General features: G+C 39.0%; 1 protein-coding gene across 2 annotated transcripts in view; it reads left to right on the forward strand.

Moving 5' to 3' along the window:
- Positions 1-13558, forward strand: part of LOC117400350 (CUB and sushi domain-containing protein 3) — a 524933-nt gene that overhangs the window by 313117 nt on the left and 198258 nt on the right. For both annotated transcript variants that reach the window (XM_059022384.1, XM_034000180.3), the window contains exons 11-12: positions 12174-12277; positions 12777-12889. In XM_059022384.1, the coding sequence (XP_058878367.1) occupies positions 12174-12277; positions 12777-12889 (217 nt within the window). The remainder of the gene's footprint in view (positions 1-12173; positions 12278-12776; positions 12890-13558) is intronic.

The raw sequence follows: 13558 nt of genomic DNA on the forward strand, positions 1-13558 counted from the left end.
GAAAATGCAATAGTCTAAGTTTTACATCAATAGCTCATTGGGCACATACATAATGCTATTTACATTTTAAATAGTGAGCAGATAGATTTGTTGATTTGTTTGAGTAGTATTGTGAGAGTCTGGAACCAACTCCCCAGTAATGTTGTTGAAGCTAACACCCTGGGATCCTTCAAGAAGCTGCTTGATGAGATTCTGGGATCAATAAGCTACAAACAACCAAACGAGCAAGATGGGCTGAATGGCCTCCTCTCGTTTATAACCATTCTTATGTTCTTATGTTCCTTGGGATAACATCAAATACTGAGTTCAAGTCATGTGATTTCATAAAAATGCCAGGTGCTCAGTGTTTGTCATTTGAGTTGAGTTAAAATTGCCAAACTGAGTTGATTAAGAATCTGTATAAATAGGCATTCGAAAAGAAATTATTTTAATTAATGCAAGAACAGCGAAAGATACAACCATGCCCCGCTTGTGTAATGAAGATCGTCTGGTTGCTATCGGCATGATTGAAGGCTGCCTGTCTGTGAGAGAAGTTGCCCAGAGAATGAGATGCTCTGCTTCAACAATCAGCAGACTAGTCCAAAGAAACCGGCTCTGTGAGGGACAGGCCACGTCCTGGAAGGCAGAGGGTCACCACACCGGCCCAGGACCATCCTATCCGACTGATCCATCTGCGTAATCGCGTAAAGACAACCATGACCAGCCAACCGTGACCAGCCAACCTTCGCCAGTTGGCTGCAGCTGCACAGGAAGAGTGGCGGAACATCCCACCGCAGTCTATCCAAAGGCTGATCAGGTCTATGCGTCAACGCTGCCAGGACTGTGTTAACCCTTTGCGGTCCTATGTCGGACCTGGTCCAACATTGCAATTATTCCTATCCGGTCCAATGTCGGACCCTGTCCGACATCATCAAAAAAACAGGTTTCTAGTCGTTTTTTCTCCGGAAAAAGCCGAGAAAACCATTCAATGGCCAAGTAGGAGCAACAGGAGCCGAGACAAGCCGGAAAAAAAGGGCGTATCTCATGAATAGTCATACTTGCCCCTGGCATCAGATAACGGCGGCCATAAGGAAACAAGCTGGCTGCTACTGAATCAGCGCTCACAGAATATCACAGACATTTGCAGAGCTTTTTTGAGATGTTATAGGAATAAAATAATGACTTGGATCGCATTATTGAGGAGTTTGGTGATAAAACAAGTGATCAGGAGATGATTGATCGGTATGTACGACTATTATTATTATTATTATTATTTATTTCTTAGCATATGTGAAAGCTATAGTGAACGAAAGGGTGGGGCGGGGCTGGAGATGCCTAGTGAGTGCTTTGTTGATATGCAGGGCCTTTTAAACCCGTTTGACTGCGGAAAAAAAAAAACTTTTAAACAGCGCGTCTAAAATTAACTGTGCGTGTGAAAATAAATTGGACCTGACGCGCCTGACACGCACTTAATAAATGGACTGCAAAGAGTTAACGCTCAAGGAGGTCATACCCGCTACTAACTTTGTAATGTTTTAATTTTGACAGTGTGTCACGTTTTATAGTGAAAACATATTAATCTTTGATCTGTATTTTTGTTCACATTTTCTGTGATTTTGTTTGATATCTATTTTTAAAATATGTGATTAAATCCATTAGACCTGAGTGTTTTTTTTGTGCATCAGTGTGTGATAATAAAAGTCTATATCCCAAAAGTGTCTCTCAATTATTTCTCAAAAATTACTTTAATTATGAATGCTTTATTCATTAAAACAATGTAAAAACAAGTATTTTATATTATGGCTGAGGGGTTAACTAGTTAGTAATTATCTTATTACCCCTTGGCCATAGTCTGTACGAGTTTAATTAAGTCTGCGTGACTGTCAGCTAGTTAAATAATCAGTAGCTGACAGTCACGCATTCTCACAAGGAATTTAAAACAATAAGAAATAATGGTTGCGCCACAAACCATAATAATACCATAAATCATAAAAATATACAAAAGGGTGGGACACTCTGCCACATACCATTATCTGATTATTAGAAAGTACTAGCTTCATATTTAAATTTTAAATCACTATTTGCAGAATTAATATAATCCACAAAATGATCAAGATGAGTCTTTGATCCCATATTAATGACATCATCAATGTACCTAAGCCATAGAGAAATAAATGGTAAAAAGATGTTATTATTGTAGCTTAATTTCTCCTCTCAAAATCCCATATACAAATTGGCATAATTGGGAGCAAATGCTGCACACATTTATGATTAAATTGGAATTTAAGCACAAATCAAGTAAATCCATAATTAATTGAGAGGGTGGAATCAGTGGGTCTGGAATTTAAGTAGAAAGTGACAGCATCAATGCCCCCTGTATGTGGGATGTTGGTGTACAAACTAGTGACATCAAGTGACTCAAGAATATTATTGAATATTATTGAAGGGAGTTTACGGATAAAGGGTTGTAAATAAAAGTCTACATATATTGACATAGTTGTTCAATAACTGAACCGATACCTGCAACAATAGGTCTTCCAGGAGGATTAGTGTAATATGACAATTGCATGATGTTGAATCAACAATCATGTTTAATAAGTATATGCAATGTGAATTGAATGCACTGACTGCTAAATCACTATTTCTAGTAATTGGATAATCGTGTTAAATGACAGTGAGTACCGGGTGCATTTAATAGATCTAATGAGGCCTGCTTTCAGTACGCTCTGATGAAGACAACATGTCGAAATGTATTAGCGTACCTCTTTTTACCTTGTTTTAATGAATAAAGTATAAATAAGTGAGAGACATGTTTGGGATTTTTATTTAGCGGGAGTTGCCGTCTTTTCTCTTTGGCGGTGGCAACATCTACTATGTGTGTGTATATATATATATATATATATATATATATATATGCATGTTAAAGTTATGTGTGCAAAAAAATGTATATTCAATTAAAGTGTCATTCATATCAACTACATTTTTTCAACATTAAAAATGTGTTTGTTGGGGGCTCCCGAGTGGCGCATCCATTAAAAGCACTCGCTAGAGTGTAGGATGCGCTCTATAGCCTGGATGTCGCGAGTTCGAGTCCAGGCTATTCCACAGCCGACCGTGGACGGGAGCTTCCAGGGGGCAGCGCTCAATTGGCCGAGCGTCGCCCGGGGGAGGGAGGTTTAGGTCGGCCAGGGTGTCCTCGGCTCACCGCGCACCAGCAACCCCTGTAGTCTGGCCGGGCGCCTGCGGGCTTTCCTGTAAGCTGCCCACAGCTGCGTTGTCCTCCGACGCTGTAGCTCTGAGGCGGCTGCACGGTGAGTTCGCAGTGTGTAAAGAAGCGGGCGGCTGACGGCACACGCTTCAGAGGACAGTGTGTGTTCATCTTCGCCCCTCCCGAGTCAGCGCAGGGGTGGTAGCGGTGAGCTGAGCATAATAAAATAATTGGGCATTTCAAATTGGGGAGAAAATAATAAAAACTAATTGGCAACGACTAAATTTATAAAAAAATTAAAAAAATGTGTTTGTTACACATAAATAAAATACATTTAATTTTTTTAAAAGTTTGTAATATAAACCCTGTTTGGGAATCAAACCTAAGACATGCTTCTAATACAGCTTGCAATGCAGACGCCGTAGCTTTCACACCATGAATACGGGGGAGGTCCCGGTGTGTCCAGCGCCCAGAAGGGGAAAGCACAAGCAGTTCCCAGCAGCCAAGGGAGAGCCGCCCCAGTTCCCAGCGACAGAGGGAGAGCCGCATCAGTTCCCAGCGACAGAGGGAGAGCCGCCCCAGTTCGCAGCGACAGAGGGAGAGCCGCATCAGTTCCCAGCGACAGAGGGAGAGTCGCCCCAGTTCGCAGCGACAGAGGGAGAGCCGCATCAGTTCCCAGCGACAGAGGGAGAGTCGCCCCAGTTCCCAGCGACAGAGGGAGAGCCGCATCACATCAGTTCCCAGTGACAGAAGGGGAGCCGCTCCAGTTCCCAGTGACAGAGGGGGAGCCGCCCCAGTTCCCAGTGACAGAGGGAGAGCCGCATCAGTTTCCGGCAGCCAAGGGAGAGCAGCACCGGTTCCCAGCAACAGAGGGAGAGCTGCACCAGTCTCTAGGGTTAGAGGGAGACGACCTGCTGCTTCCACCTCCGTCGCCAGGGGGAGACTACATGCTGCTTCCGCATTCGCCGCCAGGGGCCTACATGTGGCTCCCACCTCCACCGCAAGAGGGAGATTGACTGCAGCCCCTAGCTCCTCCACACGAGGGAGACAACTGTCCGGACTTGAGTCCGACTGAGGGAGGCCTGTTGTGATCACCTCCACCACCAGAGGGAGACTATCTGAAGCTCCCACCTCCACCACCAGAGAGAAGTCTGGAGTCTGATTGAGGGAGACTGCACAGGGAGTAAAGAAGGATCACCCAGGGATGCCAAAGCCACACCAACTGTGGTATCCGTCTCCGCCACCTGAGGGAGACAACTGGCTGGTCTTCAGTCCAACTGAGGGAGATGGCCTGTTGTGTCCATTTCCACCACCAGAGGGAGACTATCTGAAGCTCCATCTGCAGTGGGGTTATGTAGCACTAGTGTTTTAAAATGTATATTTGTGTTTAGGCACGGGGAAATGCACAATCACTCCACGTGCAGATTAAAGTGGGTATTAGGATGGAAGCACGGGGAGCACAATTAGTTCACATGCAGCTGTACCGAGATTCCAGTTGAATGATTGATTAGCAATCGAGTCTCGATACAGCTGCATAGAGTCAGTTTCACTCGCTCAGGGTTGTGTGTTCTTCCCTTGATTTAAATTCAACACTTTTCACAATATATCCGAGCATCTCGTTGGCCTTTTTTATAGCTTCCCCACATTGTCTAGATGAAGACATTTCTGAGTCAACATAAACTCCTAGGTCTTTTTCATAGATTCCTTCTTCAATTTCAGTATCTCCCATATGATATTTATAATGCACAATTTTATTGCCTGCGTGCAGTATTTTACACTTTTCTCTATTAAATGTCATTTGCCATGTGTCTGTCCAGTTCTGAATGCTGTCTAGATCATTTTGAATGGCCTTTGCTGCAGCAACAGTGTTTGCCACTCCTCCTATTTTTGTGTCGCCTGCAAATATATATTATAATATAACGTCTTGTTGTAGCTGAAGTTTGTTTTTCAGTACTGCATGAAATTCATTCATAGTTTCTGGGAGACTTTCCATGTACATTTTCCTGGTGCTAATATAACTCGGACCAACATCTTGTTTGTGGACATAAGGGGGTAAAAAAGAAAGGTCGTGATTCTGGAATTAAGAAAAAAAATTTCATTTAAAAGAGGGTTGATGAAGGATGTTTCCCAACCAATTTGTCTTTAAAGAAGGTTTATCATTAATTGTTTTAAATGTTTTAATCCAGGATCAGTTTGGAAACTTTATTTAAGTTTTTATTTAAGGTGACATAAACCTAAATATTGTTTCCTTTGCAATATATGAAATATATGAAAATTTGAAAATAGATCATGTCAATCTCTGTGCAGCAGATTATTTTTGTTAAACATACTAGATGTTTAAGGCTGTGTATTAAGTCGGTCTTGCTCAAGTCACACTGCTCAGACAGTTACATAAACAAGTCTGAGGCAACACTTCTCCAGCCAAACCCTCAATGTATTGTGGGAAAATTAAGAACATGTCTGATGAAAAGAAAAGTACCTACCGTTTACCACAACTGAAAACACTGTGCCTTTTAGAATATAACGCTTAACAGCCTATAATCCAAAGCAAATTTTAACACAATTATTCGAACAAAAATAAACAGATAGTATGGGAAAAATACCAAACAGCTGAGTGAACAGCATCAACCTTGAATCCATCCTGACAGTAAAAGACATCCAAAGAGATGAAAAACTTGGCTCGGGAGTTTTTATTTAATTTTTTTCATAGAAAGAAAATGTCTCCAAACTGGTGGCAGCAAGACACAGACAGAAAGCAAGCAAGGCAGCAGTTTCACCTTTGTTTGAATTACAACGGCTGTAGGCATTTTATTAAAACTGATCCTATGCTGCGTATAACATTAAAACTTCATTATTTCAAAACAAAAATACTGTTTCAACATTCTAACACTATCGGTGATTATGCAAATATTAAATTAGCAAGTTTATATTTCCAATGAAAAACATAATTATAATTGTACAGTTAATTTGTAAACATTATATTAAAAATACATATTTAGGGTAGTAAGCACCAACAAAAAAGCAGTGAAGAATGTGGTTTGTGTGCTTCTGTAGTTGTGTAAATTATTCAAATGCATGTATAAAATTAAAACTGGAATTAACCTGATGAACATTCCTCAGAAAAGGAAAGCAAATGCTTACTGTGCTCAAACATGCTGTAATCACGAATTATTCAAAACCGTAGCTGAAATTAAGTTTTATTTAGCTACACACAGCATGCATGTTCAAATAATAAATTAGAAGTTTACTCAATTTTTAACTGTAAAACTGCAGTATTGCTAACAATAACCATCGACAACAATTTGTGACTGAGAAATAGACGCCTTGGCATGCTACCAACGATTTTGCACGCATGCAGTGTATCTGTTAGGAGCATGCATAGTTCAATAGTATGTTCAGGTTGTTGAGTACACTTGAACATATTAATTGATACAACTTAATCCAAGTAAGTTTTGACTGTTGAGAGGCATTGAAGTTGTACCAACTCGTCAGTACAAGTCTGGAGAACAATTTTTACTTTTTTAGTTGACTAAACTAAACTAGCACAAGATACACCAACTTTCATGAGATAAATAAAATATTTTACAGTGTTCGCTTTAACAAATTCTAAATACTCAGGGGTTCTTTCTAGTCCATGGTCAAGAACAGGCTGCATATGTGCAACCCCTCTAAAGAGGAGTCTTGCAGCAGGGACACTACTCCATCTAACTAACCAATATGTGTGTTTGTCATGACAACCCGATACACTGCATCTTAGTATTAGTAATGTGGAAGTAACCTTAGAGATCTAGAGCTGCTCTGCTATCCATAGCCTACTAATCCTGGCCACTTATACAATATGCTGTACAGGACAAAATATAAGCTCAGCTTATCCCAGCTGACTCAACCTGGCAAAAGGTTTCTTTGTATACTAAAACACAAAAGTATTTATTTAACATCTCTGACAGGCTGCAGCTACAAGTTGCCTGATCATACAGTGATCATACACCACATAGCTTGCATGTGGCTGAATCAAATTATTCAGAGAGGGTTAGCTCTGGTTTCGTCCTTCATTTACAACACAAACCACATGACAGGGATGCAGCCCCTGCTGTGAAGTGATAATTAACTATCTGTTATATTGTGGTCATGTTTCTGGATGAAAATGACCTTAATATTGGCTTTATACTCTGTATACAGCTGTATCCACTGATTGTGTAGGTTAAGTTTGATTGTTGATTTTGTATAAGAGAATTGTTTTGTGGAAGTAGTTTAGTTGACACTATGGCTACCACATTAAGGTGTGTGGCAAAGTGGTTAACTGTGCAGGTGAAGGTAATGCAGCAGTGATTAATAAATAGACAGACAATTATAATCCAGGTGCAGTTTTTAAATCCAATGGCCTGATGGCAAAACAACAGTAAATAATAACAATGGTAATGAAGCAATACAGCAGTTGGCCCTGAAATAATAACAGTCCCGTTTTTAGTTCACCCACACGTAACACATGCACAAACACAAACACCAGTCCACAGTTCGTGTTCTAGTGCTAGTGGTGAATACAGTTCTTTAGTGCAACCAAAAGTGCATGTGTTGTAGATCCAGGTTTAGTGCTGGCCTTTAGCGCCGGATCGTGTTAACCAAACAGCATTATTAATGACAAAAAAAAAATTAACGTTTCACAACACAGGTTCTCCTTCTGGTCATTTAATATAACCATTCACAAAGGAAAAGATCACATCACTATGTTCCCTTTTTATAACATCTCCCATGATCCCTTGGTCAACGGCTGTTGATCATGGCTGTGTGGTCCAGTGGTTAAAGAAAAGGGCTTGTAACCAGGTCCCCGGTTCAAATCCCACCTCAGTCAATGACTCATTGTCTGACCCTGAGCAAGTCACTTAACCTCCTTGTGCTCCGTCTTTCGGGTGAGATTTAATTGTAAGTGACTCTGCAGCTGATGCATAGTTCACACACCCTAGTCTCTGTAAGTCGCCTTGGGTAAAGGCGTCTGCTAAATAAACAAATAATAATAATAATAATCTGCTCCTCCAATCCATGGATGCCACAGCATTTCCCGTCCGGGTCACTGAGTTTGTGTACCATAGCTCTGCCCCCTTTCTAGATGGTCAACTTCCACCTAACCCTGGGAATAAACTGTTATGCCATTTAGTCCAGGGTACTCTATTCCCTTTACACAGTGCCCTCGCAGGGCGGGAGGGAGATTTAACACCAAGAATCATTCAATCTCTGTCACAGGTGTGATTAAGTTTTTAGGATATAGAAACAGTACACTGAGATATTAGGCCCTATTATCAAAACTTTATTGAATTAATCAAAAATGGCTTTAAAACAACAGCCCTTAATAAACAATCCATGAAGGACAAGCTGTAATGGTATTTATGGATATAATTATAGCAATTTTCTTGTGTACTAGTCATGCCGGGCTAGCCAAGAGACAATTTAACATTTGAGTCCATAAACTGCTGTTTATAGGGAGGATGTAATTGCACTACTCCAACAAAGTGTTGCTTTATTAGGCTGAAGCTTGGACAGGCCATTATTAACTTAATGCAGAGTAATCATTATTAAGTAAATGATAACCTTTTTGAGAACAGGTGTTCCATGTCTTACAGATGGTACCTACCTCATTTTAAGTGTGGCACACCTTCCTTTATCTTAGCTTAATTTGACTTCAAAACCAAGGGTGTTCATGTTATGACAATAAAAGGTGTTCTATTGGAGCTACAGGGATGTTTTTTCCCCCCTCACATTGAAGGCAGAATATCCTTCTATGCAGGGACTTTTTCCTCTCCTGTAACCAATGGAATGCTGCTACATGGTGCAGAATACTGGATTTCCAATCACACACCAGAACCCCTGCTAATCTAAATGAACCATGCTGGGAATAACAGGCAAGGCTTGAGATAACATAGTTTATTTTTAATCCTGAAAGAGAAGTTAATCAATACACCATAAAGTGTCTGGTTAACTATAAAGGTCTACAAAGTGTTGATGTATAGTTTCATGCAGACACAAGGGATCTTTATTAGTTTGTTTCTATGTTGCTAGTTTCCACGCCTCATCTGAAGAACATTTTTTTTTGAAGTTTTGAAAGCTTATTCTTGTACTCTGTGAAGAAGCCCCTCTAGTCAGATAGCCTGGGGCTCCATCACCTCTTTTGTGTGGGTGCGCCAAGAAAGTCTCAGAGTCAGTGTATATATTTTAGCACTGTTTACAAAGAAACCAAAACATATAAAATCCAAGCTACTTGGAGCACTAACTAACACTATTTTTCTTTAAACAAACCTAAACCTCAGGCAGGGAAGGCTAACTCCCTGTACCCTGTAAAACCAAACATATATCTTGCAAATACCTTTCTTTTGTCTGAGTTTCTGTTCGTCAAACCCACACCATAGTCCTTTTCCTGGAGTGTCTACTCCCTTACCCAACCTCTCCTACACACTCTCCCACTCAGACTGTGCCTACTGCTTTCACTGAACCATCTCTCTGAACAACCCCGTCCTTTGTTCTTTTATAGGGTGTGGCCAGGGGAAATTGACTTCAATAATTCAATTCCCATCTGACCACATGCCACACGTTAAAGCAATTTATCAATTAAACACTTTAACATGTGTTCCTCTACACCTGAGCCCAAGATGACTGCCAGCCACAAAACACACCTATTATTGGGCAGCAGTGTGGAGTAGTGGTTAGGGCTCTGGACTCTTGATCGGCGGGTCGTGGGTTCAATCCCTGGTGGGGAACACTGCTGTTGTACCCTTGAGCAAGGAACTTTACCTAGATTGCTCAAGTAAAAACCCAACTGTATAAATGTAATTGTATGTAAAAATAATGTGTAAAAAAAAAAAAAGTAATTGTATGTAAAAATAATGTGATATCTTGTAACAATTGTAAGTCGCCCTGGATAAGGGCGTCTGCTAAGAAATAAAATAATAATACTTGTGGAGGGCCTCTGTGCTGTCACAACACGTTTACTATGATCAAATACATACAATGTAGTGAGAAATACATAGTAAGCATGATAATGAATAGGCAAGCATGGTAAATCACAGAGAGGTATGGTAAAGCATATTAACACTGTGATAAATCCTGGTTTGGTATACTATGTAAATACACGGGATATCTGCAATAATACTGTGCAAATTTAACATACCATAAGTTGTTGGGGGGGGGGAACATGCACATTCAGCAACATATTGCCTTTGGAACACAATCTCTATTTTCATTTTCATCTTATGCAACTTTTTGCCTTGTTTACTGTACCCAATTACAATAAACAAATATTCATCAATTTGAGACATTAAGCAACACATGGGTGAATAAAAAACTGTACTTTCTTCTAATGTGAAAAAACAAAAGGAACACAGCACTAAACAAGAAATCTTAAGAAGAAATGGTGCTGCAGGGCAGAAGCCTTGCCGATGGAAATAGTTTTATGGTTGAATGTAAATGTGCCAGGGATGGGGTTAAATACATCCCTGCCAACAATCACGGATGGAATGAAGCCATTCCCTAATTAGGTAAGTGAGTGCTAATTGGGGAATGGCCGCGTATATAAAGGGAGGAAAACCCTTTGTTTGCTGATGTTAGAAGGACAGTTCAGGGAAGTGAAGGCTTAGCCAGGCCCGTGTAAGTGTTTGCAGGGCATTGTATCCTTGTTGTTTTTTTTTTGTTTAACTTTTTATTTTGCTTCTCGTGTCCTATTTGTTTATTGCTTATTAATAAATGTGTGCTTTAGAGCTTTCATCGCAGCTTCACTGTCTCTGAGTCTCCCTTCCTGGCAGTAACATCTTGGGCCACAACGCTATCCCATCCTGATACCAAATGCAGCAGGATAGTGCTGTGGCCCAAGATGTTACCATCAGTAATGGAAATTTAAGTTACTGTAGTAATTCATAATCTTGAATTCACAGCTGTTATTGACATACTTGGCACAATAAATACAGCTTTTGTTGTGCATGCTAGTGAGCACATTTTGTATGCTTTACAAAATGAATTAACTTTATAAGGCAGGGGAAATATACTTGCAACTTCAGCCTGAGATTCAGATAGGAATGCCCTCAGCAGAGAAGTCATGGATTAATTTACAACCCAGTCTTATTTTGGTAATCAATCACAACAAACAGTATTGGTCATTTACTAATGGTGATAAACAAGCTATGCCATTCAAGGTAAAGAAACATTACTATATAGGTGTATTCAACATAAAACTGCACTCTTTCAGGGATATAATGAGTTGGTTAAAAAAATATGAAAAATTAACAACCAAACTGTACTTAAAGTGCATAATATGAAATCAACACTGTATGTCACACACACATTGTTTTATATCTTGAAAACTCATCCAATGTGATAAAACTAGACATTCCTTATCACAAGTTTGAGTTGAAGAATGCAGTATTTTGTGAACTGTTCACTTGAGTTTGATAAATATCTGTTATTTCACACACTTAATTTTAACTTTTTTTATCTGATTGACTGAGCTAGAGTGGCTCTGTATTTGGTTTAGTTAGCAACTATAAAATATTGGTTTCCATTGAAAATTGCTGTTTTTTAAGTTTTGTAAAATTAAGTAAGTAACTTTAAAAAAAAATGTTGCTAGGGAAATACATTAATTAGATTTTTATATCAATTGCCCCCCAAAGCCAAGCTACCACAACTGTCTCAGTTGTTTAGATGTTATCTTCTTTAATTGCTGTAATTTAGCATCTGCAATATTGGCATGTACCTGTTGGTCATAACTTGCAAATACAGTAGTAAAAATAGTTTACTCTTAACCAAGTAATAATAAAGAGGCTGTAGAGTCAGTTAAATGTCATGTGATTGGACGTCTAGGCACTGAAATATAGAATTGGAATGAATGAATGTCATTGCTTGTTATGTACATTGTCAAAAAATATATGAATTGAATACAATTATGATGTGCTGTACTCTTATCAGTCATTTCATACATAAATAACATTTGTATCCTTTGGAACAATAGGTAATCCAAATTAACTTTGAAGAATTTGACTTGGAGATTGGATATGACACATTGACAATTGGAGATGGAGGTGAAGTTGGTGACCCCGGAAAGGTTCTACAAATGTAAGTGAATTAGGAGATTTTACATTATACTGTGGAAAGAAATATATCTATTCTTCTTTTATAGGTAGCATAGGTAAATGGAAACAAACAATTTCTATTAGCTTGATTTGGCAATGTACATTGTCATCACATTGGCTCTCTTCCATCTTATCACATGTATGTATAGCCAAGTAATGTTATGTGATGAACCTCAATATTCCTGATTTGTATCCATTCAAAGAGGGTACATAGATTAGAGCTGGTCATTTTTAAACTGCCTCGTTTCAAGAATTAAGCTTTTAGAAGCAAACCCCATACTTACAGGGGACATATTTGGTGGAATTGTTCGTAGGCATGAAACAGAAACAATAACACAGTGTACAAGTTAGAAATTAAATATAAATATGAAGATCATATATAGTTTCCCTTTAAATTATTAGTGTCAGGCATATATGTGCACTGTTGGCTTCAAATTATGTACTATATTTAATAACATTCTTCCTCCTTGTTATGGCTATAGTCTGACAGGCAGCTTTGTGCCGGATCTAATAGTGAGCATGACCAATCAGATGTGGCTTCATCTTCAAGCTGATGAGAGTGTTGGATCAATTGGGTTCAAGATAAACTATAAAGGTAAAACAATATTTTATTTTTACAATATTTATTTTTTAAAACCACATGATTTAATGAAATGCTGCCTTGTAAAGCCTGGCTGTGAGTCATGTGTAGTCTACTGTATACAGTAGGTGCATTTCCATTTCTTTTAGAATACTTTTAAATTAAGGCATGGGTTTAATTATTATGAAGAGGCTTCAAATCGATTAGGTAAAGATACATGTTGTCCAGGTTATTACAACCTTCTGACTTGTGAGACTTGACATCAATTGATTTTTGTTACCAAGGGATAGGTTACTATTCATTTGTTGAGATACATGCAATAAATTTGTTCCAGGGAAACAGTTTATTGTGTGTCATGCACCTTCTCTTTATTGACTTACAAACATGAATATATGCATCATGAATATATGTTTGACAACTACTTCTATCAATACACAGTAAGCACAGTATGGATATATAAAACAGCATGATATCTGATCTAATTCTAATGTATTGTGGAATAATGCAATTGGTATTACGTTTGGCTACCTAGACTTCATCTGTTGCAGTTTTAATGTCCCCGTCCCCCCATTTTTTTTTACTGTTATTAAGCACTGCCATCTGTTGAAAAATGTTGACATTGTGCTCCTGATAACAGCATGTATGAAATAATATTTTGTAAGGTGTTGTCCCTGGTGCCTACTA

The sequence above is a fragment of the Acipenser ruthenus genome, chromosome 4 (genome assembly GCF_902713425.1).
Source record: "Acipenser ruthenus chromosome 4, fAciRut3.2 maternal haplotype, whole genome shotgun sequence".
In the NCBI taxonomy this organism is placed as follows: domain Eukaryota; kingdom Metazoa; phylum Chordata; class Actinopteri; order Acipenseriformes; family Acipenseridae; genus Acipenser; species Acipenser ruthenus.